We start from the raw sequence: 18,613 nt of genomic DNA on the forward strand, positions 1-18,613 counted from the left end.
TGGTTTCTGAAGTGGAAAAAAAAAGTGAATGAAGGGCCACAGTGGCAAAATATCCTTTTTTACGGGGAGTTGTATTTCATTACATAAGTATGTATTCTGCATCTTCATTATGTATTGAACTATTGATGTGCACTAAGGATGCTTCCATGTCTTGGCAATTATAAGTAATGTTCCTGTTAATAACAGGGTGTATGTATCTTTTTGAATTAATTCTTACTTTGTGCTTGGCTTTATTCCTTTGATAACTATGTAAGTTCAAAAAGCTAAAGCTCTAAACATTCTTAGAAACAAGGAACAGTACATGTATGTAAATTAAAAAATATATGTGCAGTTAAAAAAAAATCTATCAAGCCGTGGAAGACATGGAAGAAACTTAAAAGACATATTACCAAATGAAAGAAGCCAGTGTGAAAAGGCTACAAACTGTACGATTCCAACCAAATGACATTCTGGAAAAGGCACAGCTACAGAAACAATAAAAAGATCGTAGTTTCCAGGGGTCTGGGGAGAGAGAGGGAGGGAGGAATGAACAGATGGAGCACAAGGGATTTTTAGCACAATGAAATTATTCTGTATGATACTGTAGTGGTGGCTACATGTCATTATGCATTTGTCAAAACCCACAGAATGTGCAGCATCAAGAGTGAACCCTGAAGTATACTACGGACTTTGGTTGATAATAACGTGCCCATGTCAGTTTATCGATTGTACCAAATATGTCACACTGATGGGGGATGTTGAGGGTAGGGGAGTATGTAAGTGTGGGTGGGGAAGACTATATGTGAACTCTCTGTATCTTCTGCTCAATTCTGCTGTGAACCTGAAACTACTCTAAAAGAATAAAGTCTATTCAAAAAAAAAAAATTAGGATAATGGCTGGTAGAATAATTTAAACTGTTTTACTTCCTGTGCATCTAATGACCTTGTGTAAGTTAATTTAGTTGTTAACATTAATGAAGTAATGTAAAGGGCTAAGGAGCTAATCAGGAAAACAATTATTAATGCATGATCATAAGAGTGTGAAAGTTTGCATCTTGGACACCTAGCTGGAATGGAAATGCCATAGAGACGTAAAGGATTTGAACCTACGCTTTAACTTTGACAAAGCATGTAATTTTTACTAATACCTCACTTATTGAGGAAGACAAAGTGGTTACCATTTTGACTTGAAACCACTTGGAAGAGGTCTGATTACCTCTTTTCTTATTTTAAATTTCTGTAAGTAGGTCCTTCAAATGTATGATATGGTGGGGGGATATCCATGTAGTCATTTGAGATTAGTAGTTGTTAATTCTACTATTGATACCTCTCATTTCGATGCAAATGCCTCTCAAATTATAAAATTAACATTACTGCTGTGAATGAAATAAGTGAACCTATGGATGTATTGGTATTTCATGTTGTATATGGATCTGGATAATCAGAGTAATGTCATGGCATTTCTGAAAGGCCAAGAAAGTGTTATGGGAGAAAGTTATGTCAACACCTTCAAATACAACAGTGAACTGAATTTTTGCTCAGGTTAAGGGTATAGTCTAAAAATAATGAGAATCAGTGAACAAATCCTCCTATAATGGCAAATACTGCTCCCACTGATAAGACACAATGAAAATGTGCTGCTACATTACATGTATTGTGGAGAACATTGTGCAAGGATGAATTAAGGTGAACAATTCCTATCAGATATCCTACTGCAAATAAGACAATAAGACCTAAGGCTTATAGTATGGCTGGCGATCATTTAGTATCACCTCCATGGAGGGTTGTAAGTCAACTAAATATTTTTATTCCTGTAGAAATGACAGTAATTTTGGTAGGTGATTAAAAAACATGATCCTCCTGTGTCAACACCCATGCCTGCTGTCAATATATGATGAACTCATAAAATAAAGCCTAAAAAAAAAGGAAAAAAAAAGGATAACTTAATTATTTCTATGGATAGTATCTACTGACTTCCTATAATGAGCAATGACAATCTTAAGAAATTCATACTTCTGCCCAATTTTACTTAACATTATTTTACTTGGAATTTTCTTTTACATACATGTTTGTTTCTTGACTTATTTTTAATTGAAACTTTTTGATTTCTAGCTATAAAAGATAATCAGGATACCACCACTATCTTTTACCTTCTCTTCCCCTTCCTCTTCTAACTTGTTATTATGTTATTACTATACTGTTATTGTGTTACTATTACATAATAGCATTACATTCTTCATATGATACATATTTTGCTCTGTAACTGTTTTGTCTTAGTCCTACAGTTGAATAAATTTGAACTTCACTGACAGTCTTTCTACCATTGTTTTGCCTTTTATCTCTTGACTGGATAGTTTTTCCTCTCCCAAGTTCTTCAGGTATTCTTAAAAATACGTATTTCTCAGAATCAAAAAAAAATTTGTATGGTGCTTTATATATAATGGAATGACTTTCTTTTACATGAGTCCTTTGCGGACACCATTCAAGGTCTTTGAGCCCTGGATGTTACTATGGAAAAGTTGGAAGGCAGGCTGACTTTTGCTCCCCTTCTAGGTAAATTGATCTTTCTGTCTGGATGTCCAAATGTTTCTTACTATTTAAGTACAGCAATTTTGGAGCTATGTACGGCTAATGATTCTTCTAGGCCATATATTCCTGAGACCCATTTTGCCCTTTTGATTTGTAGATTCAAGTTTTGTTTTTTGTTTTGTTTTTTTTTCCGTTTCATGGTTTTGGTTCTTTGGGACACAAATTATGAATGCTTGCTGCTCTCTTCCTCAGCAGTCACTTCTCTCTAACATTTTAACTTTACTAATTTTATTTCATTTTGTTTACTTTCATCAGTCCCATCCAATGTTTCCCTTTCTGTGCTTTCTACAGATTCCAGTCTCCCGTGTGTTGCTTCCAACACAGTCATGATTTCTATTATGGCTATATCTTTAAATTCTACTTCTTGACAAAGTTCTGCCAGCCTATGTTTCATTTCTTTTTGCTATCTTCCTACATCTCTTTGAAGATGGAATATACCTTCTTATGTTCCTGCCCTGAATTCATCTTCTACAGTGGCAAATGCTTTATGTTTGTTTTTAATGTGACATATTTGACCACAATCTTCATGTCTCTGCTGTGAAAGTTTTCTGGTGGCTGTTCTTCACCTACTATTTGTTCTTGTTTTTCTCTTCCCTTTTTTCTTGTTTCACTGTAAATATCCTGTGCTAGTTCCTTTCTGATTATTAGTCATTTCAGAATGTGGGAAGTTCTTCTCAAATCAGCTACTTGTAGGAAGTTCAAGTGGGAGAGAAGCCTGGGCCATCACTCAGGCCAACAAGAATTTTTCTTGTGATACAGGGTGGATTACAAGAGTGAGCTCTTTAGTCTTTTCCTCATTTCAGTCAACAGATCAGCAGTTTCAGGGCTGTTGAAAATGTAAGTTTTCTCTCTTTATCCTGGTCTTCTTAAACTTATTTTTATAGAAACCGTTTGTGTCTGTGATTACTCCTTTTAACCTGCCTACCTTGTTTCTTTTTTATACCAAAGTGTATCCTTCTGTCATTACTCCTCACATCTAGTCCCGTGGCCCCACACAGGGGACCATCACCCTCGTGATATGCCAGTAACTTTGGAGAACTAAACTTTGGCAGCTTTATCTAAAATCTGCAGCTTTGAGAGTCCTCTGTCAGCATCTTTCTAAACTCCTTGGAGTTTCACTGGATTTGGCAGCCCTTCCTCATATATCGTGGTTCCAGATTACAGACCTCTCTTGAGTTTCATCAAAGAAGGAATTTGACTGTTTTTCATTTTCCTTAAGTGCTCTGAGGTATTTCTAAAAAAAGAACTGACATCTTTACACTGCCACTTTAAAATGAGAAGTTAAGTAAGAAATTTTAGGGATGTAACAACACAATTAGAAACAATCTACCCAAAACTGGGGAGTGTGGAAATAGTGAAATGACCAAGGGTATAAAAATGTCAAAAATATTAAATTATATAACTATGATTATTTACATAATTGCAAATGTCTGTAAAAATATATAATTGTATATGGAAAAAGCATATGATGATTATAAAAACTATATTGGGGTCATAAATAAGTAAAATATATATACACACACAGGACGAAGAATGGAAGGGAAAAATGAAAATTATTTTTTGTTAAGCGTAATGAATTCATTAACAAATTTGTTGCTGTTATCATGGTATAGTTTATGCAATAAAAAACACAATACATGTTCAAAAAACAAAAATAACCCAAACCATATAGATATTTACTCCAGCATCTACTAAACACAAATCATTAAAAATGCAATGATTACAAGCTTGCTCCCCTCATGACTACAACAAAACCACAACTGACTGATAAACAACCATCGAAAAACACGACTGGAACCTAGCAAAAAAGATCTTCTGCAACTGGAAACAAACAAGGAACCACAGCAGGATGGCAGGAGGGGCGTGCTCGCTATATAATCAGGCCCCCTACCCCGCCGGGGTAGGCGACCCACAAGCCAAACAATAATTAAGTCGCAGAGCCCCTCCCACAGAAGTGAGAGTTGTGAGCCCCACATCAGGCTCCCCAGCCTGGGGTTCCAGCACTGGGAGGAGGAGCCCCTAGAACATCTGGTTTTGAAGGCCAGCAGGGCTTAACTCCAGGAGCCCCATGGGACTGGGGGAAACAGAGACTTCACTCTCTTAGGAGATGCACAGGGAATCTTGCGAGCGCCAGGTCCACGGGCAGAGGTGCTGATTTCTTAGGAACCTGGGCCAGAACTGCCTGGTGGTTTTGGCAGGTGTCCTGAGGAGGTAGGGGGCTCACCCTGGGGACATAAAAGCTGGTGATGGACATTTGGGGAGTGTTTATCTACATGAGCTTTCCTGGAGGCTGACATCTTGCTTGGGTCATGAGCACCAAGACCTAGGCTTTAAATGTAAAACCAGACACTATAAAACTCCTAGAGGAAAACACAGGCAGAACACCCTTTGACATAAATCACAGCAGTATTTTTTTTTGAACCAGTTCCTACAGTAATGGAAATAAAAGCAAAAATAAACAAATGGGACCTAATTAAACTTAAGAGCTTTTGCACAGCTAAGGATTCAATAACAAAATGAAAAGACAACCTACAGAATGGGAGAAAATATTTGCAAATGGGGGAATTAGTCCAGTAGGGACTAATTTCCAAAATATACAAATGGCTCAGACACCTTCATATAAAAAAAAAAGCAATCCAATCAAAAAATGGGAAGAAGACCTAAACAGACATCTCTCCAAAGAAGACATCCAGATGGCCAACAAGCATGTGAAAAGATGCTCAGCATCACTAATTCTTAGACAAATGCAAATCAAAACCACAATGAGGTATCACCTCACACCAATGAGAATAGCCATCACTAAGAAGTCCAGAAGTCATAAAAGCTGGAGACAGTGTGGAGTAAAAAAACGAACTCTCCTACACTGTTAGTGGGAATGTAAACTGGTGCAGCCACTATGGAGGACAGTATGGAGGCTTCTTAAAAAACTAAAAAATAAAGTTACCATATGATCCAGCAATCCCACTCCTGGGCATACATTCGAAGAAAAATATAATTTGAAAAGACACATGCACCCCAATGTTCACAGCAGCACTATTTACAATAGCCAAAACATGGAAACAATCTAAATGTCCACTGACAGATGACTGGATAAAGAAGACGTGGAGTGTGTATACATATATATGTGTATATACGCACATATATACAATGGAATACTACTCAGCCATAAAAAAGAATAAAATAATGCCATTTGCAGCAACATGGATGGACCTGGAGATGGTCATTCTAAGTGAAGTAAGCCAGAAAGAGAAAGAAAAATGCCATATCACTTATATGTAGAATCTAAAAAAAAAAAGACACAAACTTATTTATAAAACAGACACAGACTCACGGACATATAGAACAGACTTATAGTTACTAGAGGATAAAGGGAGTGGGAAGGGATAAATTGGGAGTTTGAAATTTACACCTCTTGAGGAGTGATGGAAATGTCAGGTATCTTATTGTGATGGTGGTTTCATAGATGTATACAACTATCAAAATTTATCAAATTGTACATCTGAAATATGTGTAGTTTACTGTATAGAATTTATACCACAATAAAATTGTTTTTTAAAAAATGCAGTGATTGGCTCCCACTTGCCAGTACTAACTATATCCTATCCCTGAAGGCAAGCTCCAAAGGCTGCAACCTTCTGCTCCAGTTCCAACCCAGATCCTATTAGCAGCCAGTTGTCTCCCTATGTCCCCATCTCCCCTGCCTGCAACACTCCGTCACCCCTAGAGGTTAACTCTACTCCAATACACCACTGCCTGCTTAGCACTGATGGTGTGCCAGCCACTGTAAGGGGAGTATAGCAAGCAAGAGCATGGGCTATAAGCCTCCTTCTTTGTTTTGTTTAGAATAAAGAGCAGCAAAAAAGCAGGCTGCACTGAAAGGACAAGTTAGAGTTTAAGTGTCTGGGCTTCAGAAACAGCCAGATTAAATAAAATAGGTGTAAAATCCACCTAAAACAGTGCAAAGCACAAAGGAGACATTCAATAAATGTCTTATTTAGACATTTAAATGATAAAGACATTATTTTAAAAAATCTCTTATACTTTCAGTTTCCCAGCAAGGGAAATACAACACAATAGGAAAATAACTTTTTAATTAAAAAAAAAAACAGTGCTAGGAGAGGATACTACACATTTTCTGTGAACATTTAAAGCAACATCTTCTCCTCTTCAACTGTCAAGTTTCTCTGTGCCAGGCTTCCTACATATCAAATATCAAACACTAACATTGCTATTAACATTTAAAAAATTATTCTGAATGTACAAACTGAATGTATGACTTGTCTATTTCATTAGCAATATTTTCACTCTGAATAATTACCACTAATTCAAAATACTCAAAAGATCAAAAAGTATTTTCATAAAAAACTAGCTTAGCAATTTTGATAAGTTATAACCCACAAATAAAAAAGGAAAACAGATTTATACTTCTCAAAAATTCCCATAATCCCCCACTATGAAAATGATGTAAAGGAGTAAATTTATGAAGGCGTATAAACTCTGAAAATGAGCTTTTCCTTTGGCTAATTATTATCTTTGATCAGTAATGGGTATAATTTTCGTAAGTTAATGCACAGAAAATATACACAATTTAAAATTAAAGTTCAATTTAAGTAAAATTTAAAAAAAAATTTTATGATTCCATTTGTTTTTAATTTTAGGGGAGATAATTGTATTTATTTGTTTAGTTATTTTTGATGGAGGTCGTGGGAACCGAACCCAGGACCGCATGCATGCTAAGCATGTGCTCTACCACTGAGCTACACTCTCCCACACGTAAAATTTAAAATTTAGTTCCTCTTTTGCACTAGTCACATTTCCAGTGTTCAAAAGCTACATTTGGTTGGCAGCTACTGTACAGTGCAGATACAGATCATCTCCCTCAGTGCAGAGTTCTGTTGAGCACCACTGGGTCTAGATAATTCTAAGACAAAAAATAAACAAAACACCTATCATTTGGTTTGAGAAATGGTCATAACACCTGAGATTCCTCTTGTGACACGGGCTTTGGCGGGGATGTGGGGAAGTCTGTGTTATGAGCTATTGCTTGGATAGAGAGAAAAATGCATTAAGATTCTGAGCTCAATTTTAAGTTTCTGGGGATGGGGGTGGTGGGGAGAAATCTGTTAAGAGGATGTGCCTGTTTTATAGCTTCTCCCAGAGGGTACATGACAGAATCTCGTCCACAGTCTTTCTTTTCTCACCCCGAATACTCCTCAGACAATCTTGCCCACACAGCTACAAGCTGGTAATATGAAAATGTCCATTTCTAACACAGATGGAACTCCTGCCTTCAGATCCATAAATCCAGCTTCCTTTACTCCACGTCTTTACTGGGACTATTTTGAAAGTGACTCACAGTGTATCCAAACCTGAACTCATCATTTCTTGCACTGCTCCCTGTATAATAATTTGGCTGGCCTTTGTCCCCAGTTCCTGGGAGGTAGCCAATAAATTCTTGAATTTCCCAAGTGCTAAGAGTATCTTTGTTATTCATGGTGGGTTCCTTGGTCCACATCTGACAGTCTGCACTAACAGGTGACTCAGGGTAGGCTCCTAGATCATTTTTTCCTAAGGAGATGACTCGGGATGGGAACTGGCCAAGCCAGAGAGATCCACCATTTAATTAGAGGTCTGGGGCTTTGAGCTAATAGAAAACAGCCCAACCTCTGGGTAGTCAGGGGGGCTGGAGACTGAGTTCAACCTTGTGGCCAAAGATTTAATCAATCACGCATAAATAATAAAACCCCAATAGCAACTCTTGACAGCAGATCTCAGGTAAGCGGCCCCGCTTGGCGATACTCTACACACTGTCACACACTGATGTGCCAGGGAGGTAGGGCATCCTGACTCTACGGGGAAAGGAAAATGCACACTTGGAATCTGGGACTGTCTCAGATTTTGACCAGTGTGTAACTAATTATACGTATAGGGCTTTCCTGAATTCTGAGTCATTTTACTGAATTTATAACCAGTTCATCAGGAATAAGGGTAGCCTGAGGACCCCCAAAGTTGTGACTGGAGTCTGAAGTTTTGGGGAGGACTGTGCCTTTAACCTATAAAGTCTGGCTTCACCCTGGGTAGCTGCTGTCAGCAGTCACTGCACCCTCCAGATCTGCTCCTCATGCAGGGTTCACAATCCCAGCAAATGGAGATCTAGCCATCTGTCCTTCCGCAGAGGGGAGAAAGAGGGTCACTGTTGGTGATTCTTCCTCCTCAACCGCACTCCACACAAACGGTGAATCAATACATCCTTCCAACTCTCTCTCTGTCCACTTCTCTCCAACTCCTGTCCAGCCTACAAAGCCCTGCATGACCTGGTCTTTTCCTCTCTTCTACCATTTTCCTCGTTGCTCACAAAATTCTGGCCATACGTGCCTTCTCTCTGATACCTGACCTGACAAATTTATTCCTACCTTAGAGCCTCTTCGCTGTTCCCTCTGCTTACAATGTCCTCACAGAGCTTAGCTAGGCTGGTCCCTTCTCATCATTTAGGTCTTCTCCTATGTCTTATCCTCAAAGCAGTCTGCCTTACCTCCCAATCTCAAGCAGCCTGCCAATAACTGCCTCCTCATCCTGTTTGATTTTCACTGTAGTACTATTTCTTGGTTTCTGACTTATTTCTCCTCATCAGAATTAAGTTCCACATCTTAGTCAAATGCTGTATTCCCAAGGCCTAGATCAGTGTCTGGCACACAGAAAAATCTTTTCTTTTCTTTTTTTTTTTTTAAACTTAGTATCTTAATTAGATATTCAGATATTACTGAATCCACTGAATAGGACTTACAGTTTTACCCTCCTCAAACCCATTCCCTATGCTGTAGCCCGAGTCAACTTTCTAAAACACCAACGTGACACCAATGCCTCCTTAAAAAATGGGGCTCACTGCTATGTTCAGAGGAAGCTCTTTCTCTGAGACACAAAAGATAAGCCTCTTCATGATCTGGCTTCTGTTCAGCATCCCCAGCCCTGCCCCTCTCCCCATCCATTCTCCAGCCAGGCTGAACTACTGCCAAATACCTTGAACATTCCAGGCTCTCTTGCCTCTTGAATTTCCTGTATGTGTCCCTTCCTTATGACACCCATCTTTCCTCCCCAGTTTACCTGGTTAACCTTTATTCATCCTTCAAATCTTCTTAACACATCCTCCCTTAGTAAACCTGCCCTGATCTTCCAAAATCATGTTAGCTACCCCTCCTATGTGCTCCCAAAATCACGTTAGCCACCTCTCCTATGCACTCCCACATGACTCCACCTCACCCCTCCACAGCACTGACTCTGGATGTGCTGTAACTGTCTGCCTACTCGCCTGTATCCTTCTCAAGAACGTAAGCTCCTTGAGAGCAGAAGCCTTGATCCATTTGGTGGTATTACTACCACTGAGCACAGTGCCTGCTGTCATACTATAGGAGCTTAACACATTTGTACTAGATTAATTTATATACTGGAAAATCTACTGACCAATTCAGAAGTCTCTGTTACTCCTTCCATGTTCCCAATAGTGTTGAAGCCAATGTGACCCACAGAAAAGGTCACAGTATAATGACTTCCTTAACCCGGTGAGAGTAAAGAGAGAAAAGTCAGGAATGCTCAGGTTTCTTGATGATGGGGTGTATCTATTTAAGGGTGCTAGCAGGGCCACCTATTAGCTTTAAAGAACTAAACTTACGGTTTAAAATTATGTCATCTCTTTCACCATGTCTCTTTGCTACATAGTTACTAGCGTTTAATTTTTGCTATATGCCCACAAAACGGAAATTCCAGACTTTATTCAAAATACTTGTGTTAATGAAGAAGTATTAAGTATCCTAATTTCAGGGGATCTGTTTATAGGTACTCCATTTTAAAGAGACATAGGTAAGTAAAATTTCTCTTGAAAAGAAAAACTGGCAACTGTCACTAAAGGATAAGAATTATTGTTCTTTGGTACCATGATAATTCGTATAAAGATAGATACACAGATACATTCTGTAACAGTATCAATGTTGTGTCAATTTTTTTTTTTACATTCTGTAACTACAGAGTAATATAAGAGATTTTAAAAATAAACATAATAGAAATTATTCATAAACATAAAGTCTGTCATTCAAAGCAGTCTGCTTTGAAGACTCATTCCAAAAATGAAACCAAAGCTCAAAACATTTTGAAAAACTCTCTTTGGGGGCTGTCTTTAGATTCTGCACAGATTTTTTGGAATATTCTCATAGATGATCAATCTTTGCCTGTGAAAGTGAATCTTACCTTTGTAAGCAACTAGACATTAGAAGCCATGGTGGGAAATTAGGTCAAAGATCATGATTTGGGGTAGGGGGTTATTCAGTGGTAGAGTGCATGCCTAGCATGCATGAGGTCCTGGGTTCAATCCCCAGTACCGCCATTAAAAATAAATAAATAAACAAAAACCTAACCTTCCCACCCACATCCCTTCTCCGCAAAATAAAGATCATGACATTTCTGGATCAAAAGCAAGGTATATTTGAATGAAAAGCACTGACAAGGTGTAAGTTTCCTTCTAAGTGATATACCTGTTCTGAACACAATGCAAATTAAAGGACACCTAGAAACGCTGAGAGAGAGAGGAGAAAGACAAGGAAACTGGTGCCTCTTGAGACTCTGATCAAAGTTATGGCTTCCCCTCAATCATTCGCATTCCCTACTAGGAAGGTACACCACATCAAGGTCATCTGTGGAGCCAGATTAAGACTCCATGGTTTAGAGCAGTGGCTTTTGGCTCTCCTATTTTTTTTTTTTTTTTGCCCCCCACTGTATCCAACAGAAAAAAATGTATACTATGCTATGACCCAGTTTGTACATACATACATATAATTAAAATAAAAGTTTCATAAATAATTCTCAACCATACCATATGTAAAAGTATTTTCTTATATTTTATTTCACTAAGAAAAATGTTACTCATGGCCTACTACAACAATTTCACAATCCACAGCTTTAAAAATACTCGCTTAGAGTAACTGATGCATAATTGGAATAAGTTAATGAAAATGGGAAAACTCACTTGATTATAAAATTTCTGATGTTATTTTAAACTAGCAAACAAAAAGTCATTTTACCCTTTAGCCAAAGCTTTTAAGAGACTAGATTCTTTTTGGCAAAATGGAACTGCCTTATTCATCTAAATGGCTAACTGTTAGAGACACTGATGAGTAAATCATACAATGTTCATACCTTAATATTAGAAAACCATAAATCATTCTCATGTAAAGTGGCCAGGTAGACAGATGTAAGAAGTCCAATGCAAAGGGCAACAGTTCCACCAATTGTAAAAGACAGAATCTTCCATAATCTTCCACTGGTACAACCTTTTAGAAAAATAAACAGATAAAAAACTAAGTCGGTAAAGGATTTAACAGTTCTATTTCAGACTGCCAAGCATGCTACGCTCCAGCTGCCTGTCACTGGTGAAGCCTTCCCCATCTCCAGGAGAGTGAGAGGCTGCCTTCCATGATTCCACAGACCCTTCTATACTTTTCATACTCTTATTACAGTTTTTATCCCATTGTATCTAACTGTTCATTTGTCCATTTTGCCAACTAGAGAATGGGAACTTCTTGATGACAAGTATACTGTCTTAATCATTCTTAACACCTATGGCCTATGTTTGGCCACATTTAACTACTAAGTTTCTTAAATGGAGGAATAAATGGGTTACAGATCTAAAATAAAAACAATCTTTGGGATGGTCTACTTACAATGTGTGGTTTATTCATTAAAAGCTACACCCAAACCTGATTACTTAAAATTTTAAAGCCCAGAGGAAAAAAATCCATCACACTGAAGTTCAAGGATGTATAAACTAGGAAAAATATTTATAGCACATATACACAGGGCTAAGTATCCTTAATATAGGATACTTTCAAGATAAGGAAGAAAAACACAATGAATATTCCAGTAGGAAATTAAGGACATGAACAGGCAAGGCACAAAAGAAAAGAAAAGCCAATAAACTTAACAGATAAAAAAAGTTAGTACTAAAGAAATGCAAATCAAAATGAAGAGCTGTAACTTTTATAATACTGGCCAATTTGATAGCTTAAAATGCTTAGTATTCTGCTTTGGAAAGGATACAAAAAAACACACTTTTACAAACACTGCTGGTGTTGGAATAAATTGATACCTCTCTGGAATGCAACATGGTAATAGGAAGTAAAAGCCATCAAATGAGCACCCTATTTGACTAGTAATTCTAAATCTAGGCATAAACCCCGACGAAATAATTAAAGTTTTAAGCATACATTTGGCCACAGGATATTTATCGCAGTTCAGTTTGTACAGATAAAAGGTTAAAAAAAAATCTAAATATTAAGCAGGAAATTAAATTATGCTATTAGTCACATAATGACTATACATTGACAGTATTTTAAAAATACATTGACATGATATGTTTGTAACACACAGAAATACAGCAAGTTACACAGCAGCACGTAGGATTACAATTTTGTAAAACCACATCTGAATGCTTGTAGGCATACAGGTGCAGAGAACATTCAGACAGCAAGATAAAGTGTCATCGGTGGCAATCTAAGGATGAGTAGGTTTGTGGGAATATTTTTTCCTTCTCTATTGCTTTTCTTTAGTTTTCATTTTCTGACATGAATAAATACTGCTTCGGTAAAATGAATAGTCCTCAGAGTTTTACTTTTTAATTTAAAAGGACAAACTTGAATTTGCATTTGTATTTCTAATAAAGTTTTCAGAAAGTACTCTGTATTGTCCCAAATTGCTAACAGCTGAGTTGGATGGCATGCCTTCTCAATATAGATTACTTTTATTTTATAAAGCTGTTACCCGAAATTACTTCACTAGCTCTAGCTGCAACTGACCTAAATTCTGTCAGATATCCAAAATGGCTGATGGACACGGAATTTTTTATGCTTACTTTTAAAAATCCTTACTATGCTTAGTCTAAGAGAGCAACTAGGGAGGCAAGAAGTTGCTAATTAATGCCATCTTACGTACAGCTTAGCAAGTCTTCAACATTATCAAAGAATTAAACAATTTACCAAATTCTGACCACTTTCCCCACCCCCCAAAAGAAGCAAAGGAGAAAATTTCAGGAATTTACCTGAAAATAAAGAATTTTTTTAAAGTCTGATTCACCTTTCAATACTTTAATGAAATGAGAAACTCACCCAAGGTAAGGTCATCTAGTTGTGACCAGCATACTCAAACCAGAAAAATTTGAACTAGACTAAAATCTGAACAATGGGGAAAAGTATCACTCTATAGAGAGTCAAAGGATCAGACTGGTGTAACCATACTGAACAGCCAGCTGAGAAACAAAGGGTTCTAATCAGAGGTCTTTTCATCTTTTATCTAATTGTAACTGTAAAACCAGTATTACCTAATTACAATCAAATCACCTGTAAAACTAAAGTATCAGGGTAGCAGAACAAGTTTCTTCAACTACCATGTCTCACTAAATTTTCATCCTATTGGAGAGTAATTATTTTCACATGTACACACACACATACACAAAGCAACCCCAAATGCTGTTTTAACTTAAATCACCTACTAGATGGCAATTTATTTTCCAACTTCACATTTTCTTCTTGTACCGCATAATCCTCGGAAACTTCTGTGGTTTTTATTCCTTTTCTTTGCCTGATGGATATCATGGTGTCAAAGACTTACACGCATTGTTCTTCCAAGCACTCCTACGAACAACACAGAGGTAAACCACCATCCATCCATATGTCAGTATCCTCTCTCCCCAAATACACCCTGTGCTCATTTGACTTTACCTTAGTTTCTTCCCTTGCTTAGCATACCCTCCCATTTTCCCACTCAAATTTTAACCAGCCTTCAAAGCTAATCTTAAGACACAACACAAATATTTCTTTAACACAACCCCATTTATGAAGTGCCTGTTCTAAGGCAGGCGTTGCCAAGAGTTAGGAATACAGGTGAGCATCACAGACAAGCCTCTGTCCTTCTTCCAGGAAGCCTCCTTCTGATGCACCAACCCCTGCTTATCTTTCCCCTTTCTGAGCCATGTTACCATGCAATTTGTCACACAGTTATGTAGTTTCATATTATTTTATAAAGTATCCTACCATGGGAAAGGTACTCAGAAGTAAATTTCTTGATTGTTGATAGACCGATTTTGAAGAACTGAAATACTGTCTGGTCTCAGGAATTTTGATACCAGTGTTCTTTAAATCAATTCACATTGGAAGCTTTAGGAATATGCCTCAGTGGTGATGGCAGCGGGGGTGTGCCAATCAGGGCAGCTGCTATGCCAGGGAGCAACAGTGGGAGTGACTGCAGGGAGAAGGAGCCTGGTTTGGAAGCAGCAAGTGGGAGGCGGGGGAGTGGTGGCAGTGAGTAAGCTGGTTACAGTCCCCCGGAACATCTTGCGTCACTCCTCCCAAGAACGAACAGCGTTTTATTAATTATTTATTAAATATGACCAGTTGCCAGACGATTCCTTGGGCAGTTTATTAATTCCGAAAAGTAAACAAGTTGCTCTAGTGAAAAGAACAAACCAATCAACATTATTCAATTTATTCATTTATGCATGAATGCATGCATACAAAAAAAATCTGAGAAGCAAAACAGACTTCGGTGCAAGCACTGAAAATGGAGACTCTGGAGCAACAAGGGGGAAAAGGAGTGTCGGCAAACTCGTACTGCCAGAGATGGGCTTACCCCAAATTACCTTATCCTAGAGTCATGCCCTTTCTAAGGACTCTGAGCGGAGCTGTAAAATCCCACAAATGATACACCGTACCACGTTAAAACAGAAGGGCAACTAATATTGAAGCGCCACCTCTGTATGATAATTGCATGAACCCACGAAACAAAAGTTTCCCCATCAAATTACAAGGAATGCCATTTTAAAAAACGTCTGAAAAGGGACATGAGAGTGGTGCTTTTCTTCTCTATTGCTTAGAAGGACTGGCACGTACTGGGCATCCCGGGGAGCTGCAGGACGTGTTACTCAGCTTACCTGCGCACCCCAGCCCTACAGCACCGGGGGCCCCCGCCAGACTCCGAGGCCAGAGAAGTTCGGTAACTCGCTCCAGCTCACCCAGGAAGTCGCGTGGCCGCGGAGGCTGGAGACCCTCAGGCCCTCCCTCCGCCCGAGCGTCCAAGAGCGGAGAAGTCACCCGAGAAGGTGCCCCGCCCTCGGCAAACTTGCTCCCTCCTGAGTTGTTTTGCTCGGCCCCCCATCTCGGGAGGTTAATAGGGCGCCACGTTCCACACCAGGCGCCCCAAGACGCCGCGAAGGCCGGGGCCGCGCCCCCCGACTGCGCCACGCGGCGGGGCGGCTAGCGGGCTCTCGGTCTTCGCAGCGGATTCGGCCGAACGCCGCTAGGCGAGGGCGCAGCGCCGCCCACCCGCCGGACATTCCCGGGCCGCGCCGAAGCCTCGCGCCCGCGCGTCCGCTCGCGCCACCCGCGGCCCGACACGCACCACAGACCTGCGGCCTCAGCCGTCCTCACGCGCAGCTCGGGGCCGAGAAGGAGGGAGGCCGGGCGGGGGCGCCGAGGGCCGAGGGGGCGGGGCCGCGTCACGGCCCGCAGCGCGTCGCGGGGACAGCCCGGACCCGGCGGCGACTGCAGCGGAGCTTTGTGTGGCACCGTGGAAATGAGGAACTGGGGTCGTCAGCCGCCCCGGAGAGGGGGCGCGCCCGGGAGGCCGGGCCGCTGCGGCCGCGCCCATAGGTCCCGGGAGCCGTCCGTCAGCGGAGACCCCCGCCCCCTCCCAGGTTGCCCCGCCCTGTCTCGTGCGGCGCCGGCCGGAAGGAAGCGGCGCACTTCCGCTCGCTGGGCCGGCCAGTCCCAGGTAGCTGAGTACCCTTTCGTCCACCTGCGTCCTGCTGCTCCGCGGACCCTGCGGGGGCCGAGGCCACCTTCGCCCACGCAGACGCCCGCCACTCCCAGGCCAGAGCAAGAAGCGCGGCGCAGGGCCAGAGCGCCCCTCTGCGGGGAAGGGTGGCCTGAGGTCAGACCGCGGGAGCCGCGGCACCACTTCGGCCCTCGAGGGGAGGGTGGGGCGGCGGAAAACTCTTCCTTCGGCCGATGCCCTCCTGTCCCCTGAGCTGGCGGATGCGGAGCTGTCGGCAAGGCCAGGACGGACGAAAGCAGTCCGACCACTCGGACAGCTCCCAGCTTCCCGCATTGCAAGGCCTGGCGCGCCCTCCCCCCGGGTCTTGGCAAACCGTCAGGCCCCCAGCGGCCGCTGCTCCGTGCTTGGAAGTCTTTCACTCACTGCCAGTGAGAGCATCTACACAGATAATACCGCATCTCCAAAGACACCCCTGTTTAGGGGGTCGGGGGAGCCAGCTATCATCCCACTTTTGTCTCCGAGAATGTGCTCCTCTGTCTTCTTTCTCGGTGTTACTCCGTCTCCAAACTAGAGTGTAAGCCTTTTTTGAGGGCAGTTTCTGTGCTGTACACGTGGGTATCTTTCTTACTCACATTGCAAAGAATAGTAGTAGGTAAAGCCTTTAGTCAGCAGATCTCAAAGCACACGTTAATTGATTTTTGTTAAAGAACGGTCCTTTGGGTCCTCCACCTGTAAAAAGACTGCCCATCTGTCTAATTCCTGCACGGAATTACTTCAGCCAGGTGTCTTTCTTACTTACCCCTGTTTGATGTTTTTCTCCTCTGCGTGTCTGTTGGTATTAATAACAAACACACATTCTGTGCGAATGGGTTGAGGTATCTGCTGGGTGGTTTTAATAAAAATAAATGTCAGCTGTTTTTTCAGATGGCATTTGTCATGTTTCAACATGATTGTTGGTGTATTCTTTATTTCATGTTATGGACTTGAGAACAGGGATTGTTTATTTATAATCTTTTTCTTTCACCTTAAGATGCCTTACATAAAATACATTTATGTTCTTAATAAATACATATGTGAATTGATTCCTCCTTAGATAGGTCCCCCACTCCTTACTATTATATAGGGTTTTTTTCTTAAATTGTCTCCCTCTGGGGAAAATGAGTCTGTTGTGAAACATGCATCCCTTCAGTAAGGTAAATAGTACTTGTTAGCAGCTGCTTGTTTTAATATGAAATGGCTTTACTAAGCAAGATAAAGCTTTGAGAGGAAGAGGCATCCACTGCTAAGAGTAAGTCTTGGGAATAAATAAGTTATTAAGAATGAGTCCTTAATTCTGATACAGCAACCCTGGGGGTGATGGGTGGTACACCTTTGCCCACGCTGGTCATGAACTGTGACTGCAGAGGTAGACAAGAATACTTCCAGTTTGCATTGTGTTTTGAAACCTGGTGGACTCTGGCTTTTCCTCTATGGATGCCAGCACTTGTTAAGCTGTGCTGGAAAAGTGCAACTCAAAAGTGTGGTCTGGGTACCTGCAGCAGCATTGTCACCATCACCAGGAAACTTGTTGGAAATTATCATGTCCTACCTAAACCTACTGAGTCATAATCTGTAGGGATCAGGGACCAATAATCCCTTTTAAGAAGTTTTCCATATGAGTCTCTGTTCAGTAAAGTTTGAAAGCCATCGCAGGGCTTTGCTACTCAAAATGTGGTCTGTAGATTAGCAGTGACCCTCTTAGAAGTGCTGGATTGCAGGCTCTCCCCAAGACCTACTGAGCCAGAACCTGCATTTTAATACAATCCCCAGGTTATTTGTATGTACATTACACTTTGAGAAACATTGCACCAGAAGTCATTAATGATTTTCACATCCTTCCCATGAAAGCATCTTGCCTTGGACGAAGGGAAAGATGTCTCCTTCTCTGTTGGCTTTCTCCTATTTGATGTGCAATGTTCAGTTTTAAATTGTTTGGCTTATTATTATGAACACTGAATCACTCCTGTCTTCTGTGACAACAGACTCTTGGTATTCCTCCTCTGTCTACCTTCCTGGCATTCCTTTCCAGTCTCTTGTAAGTTCCTCTTCCTTTATAAAATCAATGATTCTCTGTCTTCTGGTTCCATGTTTCGGTGACATTCTGAGGACCCATAAGTTTTTATTTCCAGGCAAATCTCATGAACTCCAGGTCCCATATATCCACTGCCATTGGAAATTTCCATGTGTGCAAAGCACC

At 40.6% G+C, this 18,613-nt stretch overlaps 1 protein-coding gene across 5 annotated transcripts in view; it reads right to left on the reverse strand.

Annotated features, from left to right (window-relative positions):
• DPY19L3 (dpy-19 like C-mannosyltransferase 3) overlaps positions 1-16,182 on the reverse strand; it is a 75,474-nt gene extending 59,292 nt beyond the window's left edge. Inside the window, exons 1-3 of one of the 5 annotated variants that reach the window (XM_074369857.1) lie at positions 16,010-16,182; positions 14,099-14,240; positions 11,752-11,885 (exon numbers count right to left, since the gene is read on the reverse strand). In XM_074369857.1, coding sequence (XP_074225958.1) covers positions 11,752-11,885; positions 14,099-14,201 — 237 coding nt within the window. In that variant the 5' untranslated portion in view covers positions 14,202-14,240; positions 16,010-16,182. Of the gene's footprint in view, positions 1-11,751; positions 11,886-14,094; positions 14,241-15,535; positions 15,941-16,002 lie in introns of those variants that run through there. The other 4 variants (XM_074369856.1, XM_074369854.1, XM_045512939.2 and 1 more) reach the window with 4 other exon arrangements.
• Positions 16,183-18,613: the final 2,431 nt, after the last annotated feature.

This window comes from Camelus bactrianus, chromosome 9 (genome assembly GCF_048773025.1).
Source record: "Camelus bactrianus isolate YW-2024 breed Bactrian camel chromosome 9, ASM4877302v1, whole genome shotgun sequence".
Classification (NCBI taxonomy): Eukaryota; Metazoa; Chordata; class Mammalia; order Artiodactyla; family Camelidae; genus Camelus; species Camelus bactrianus.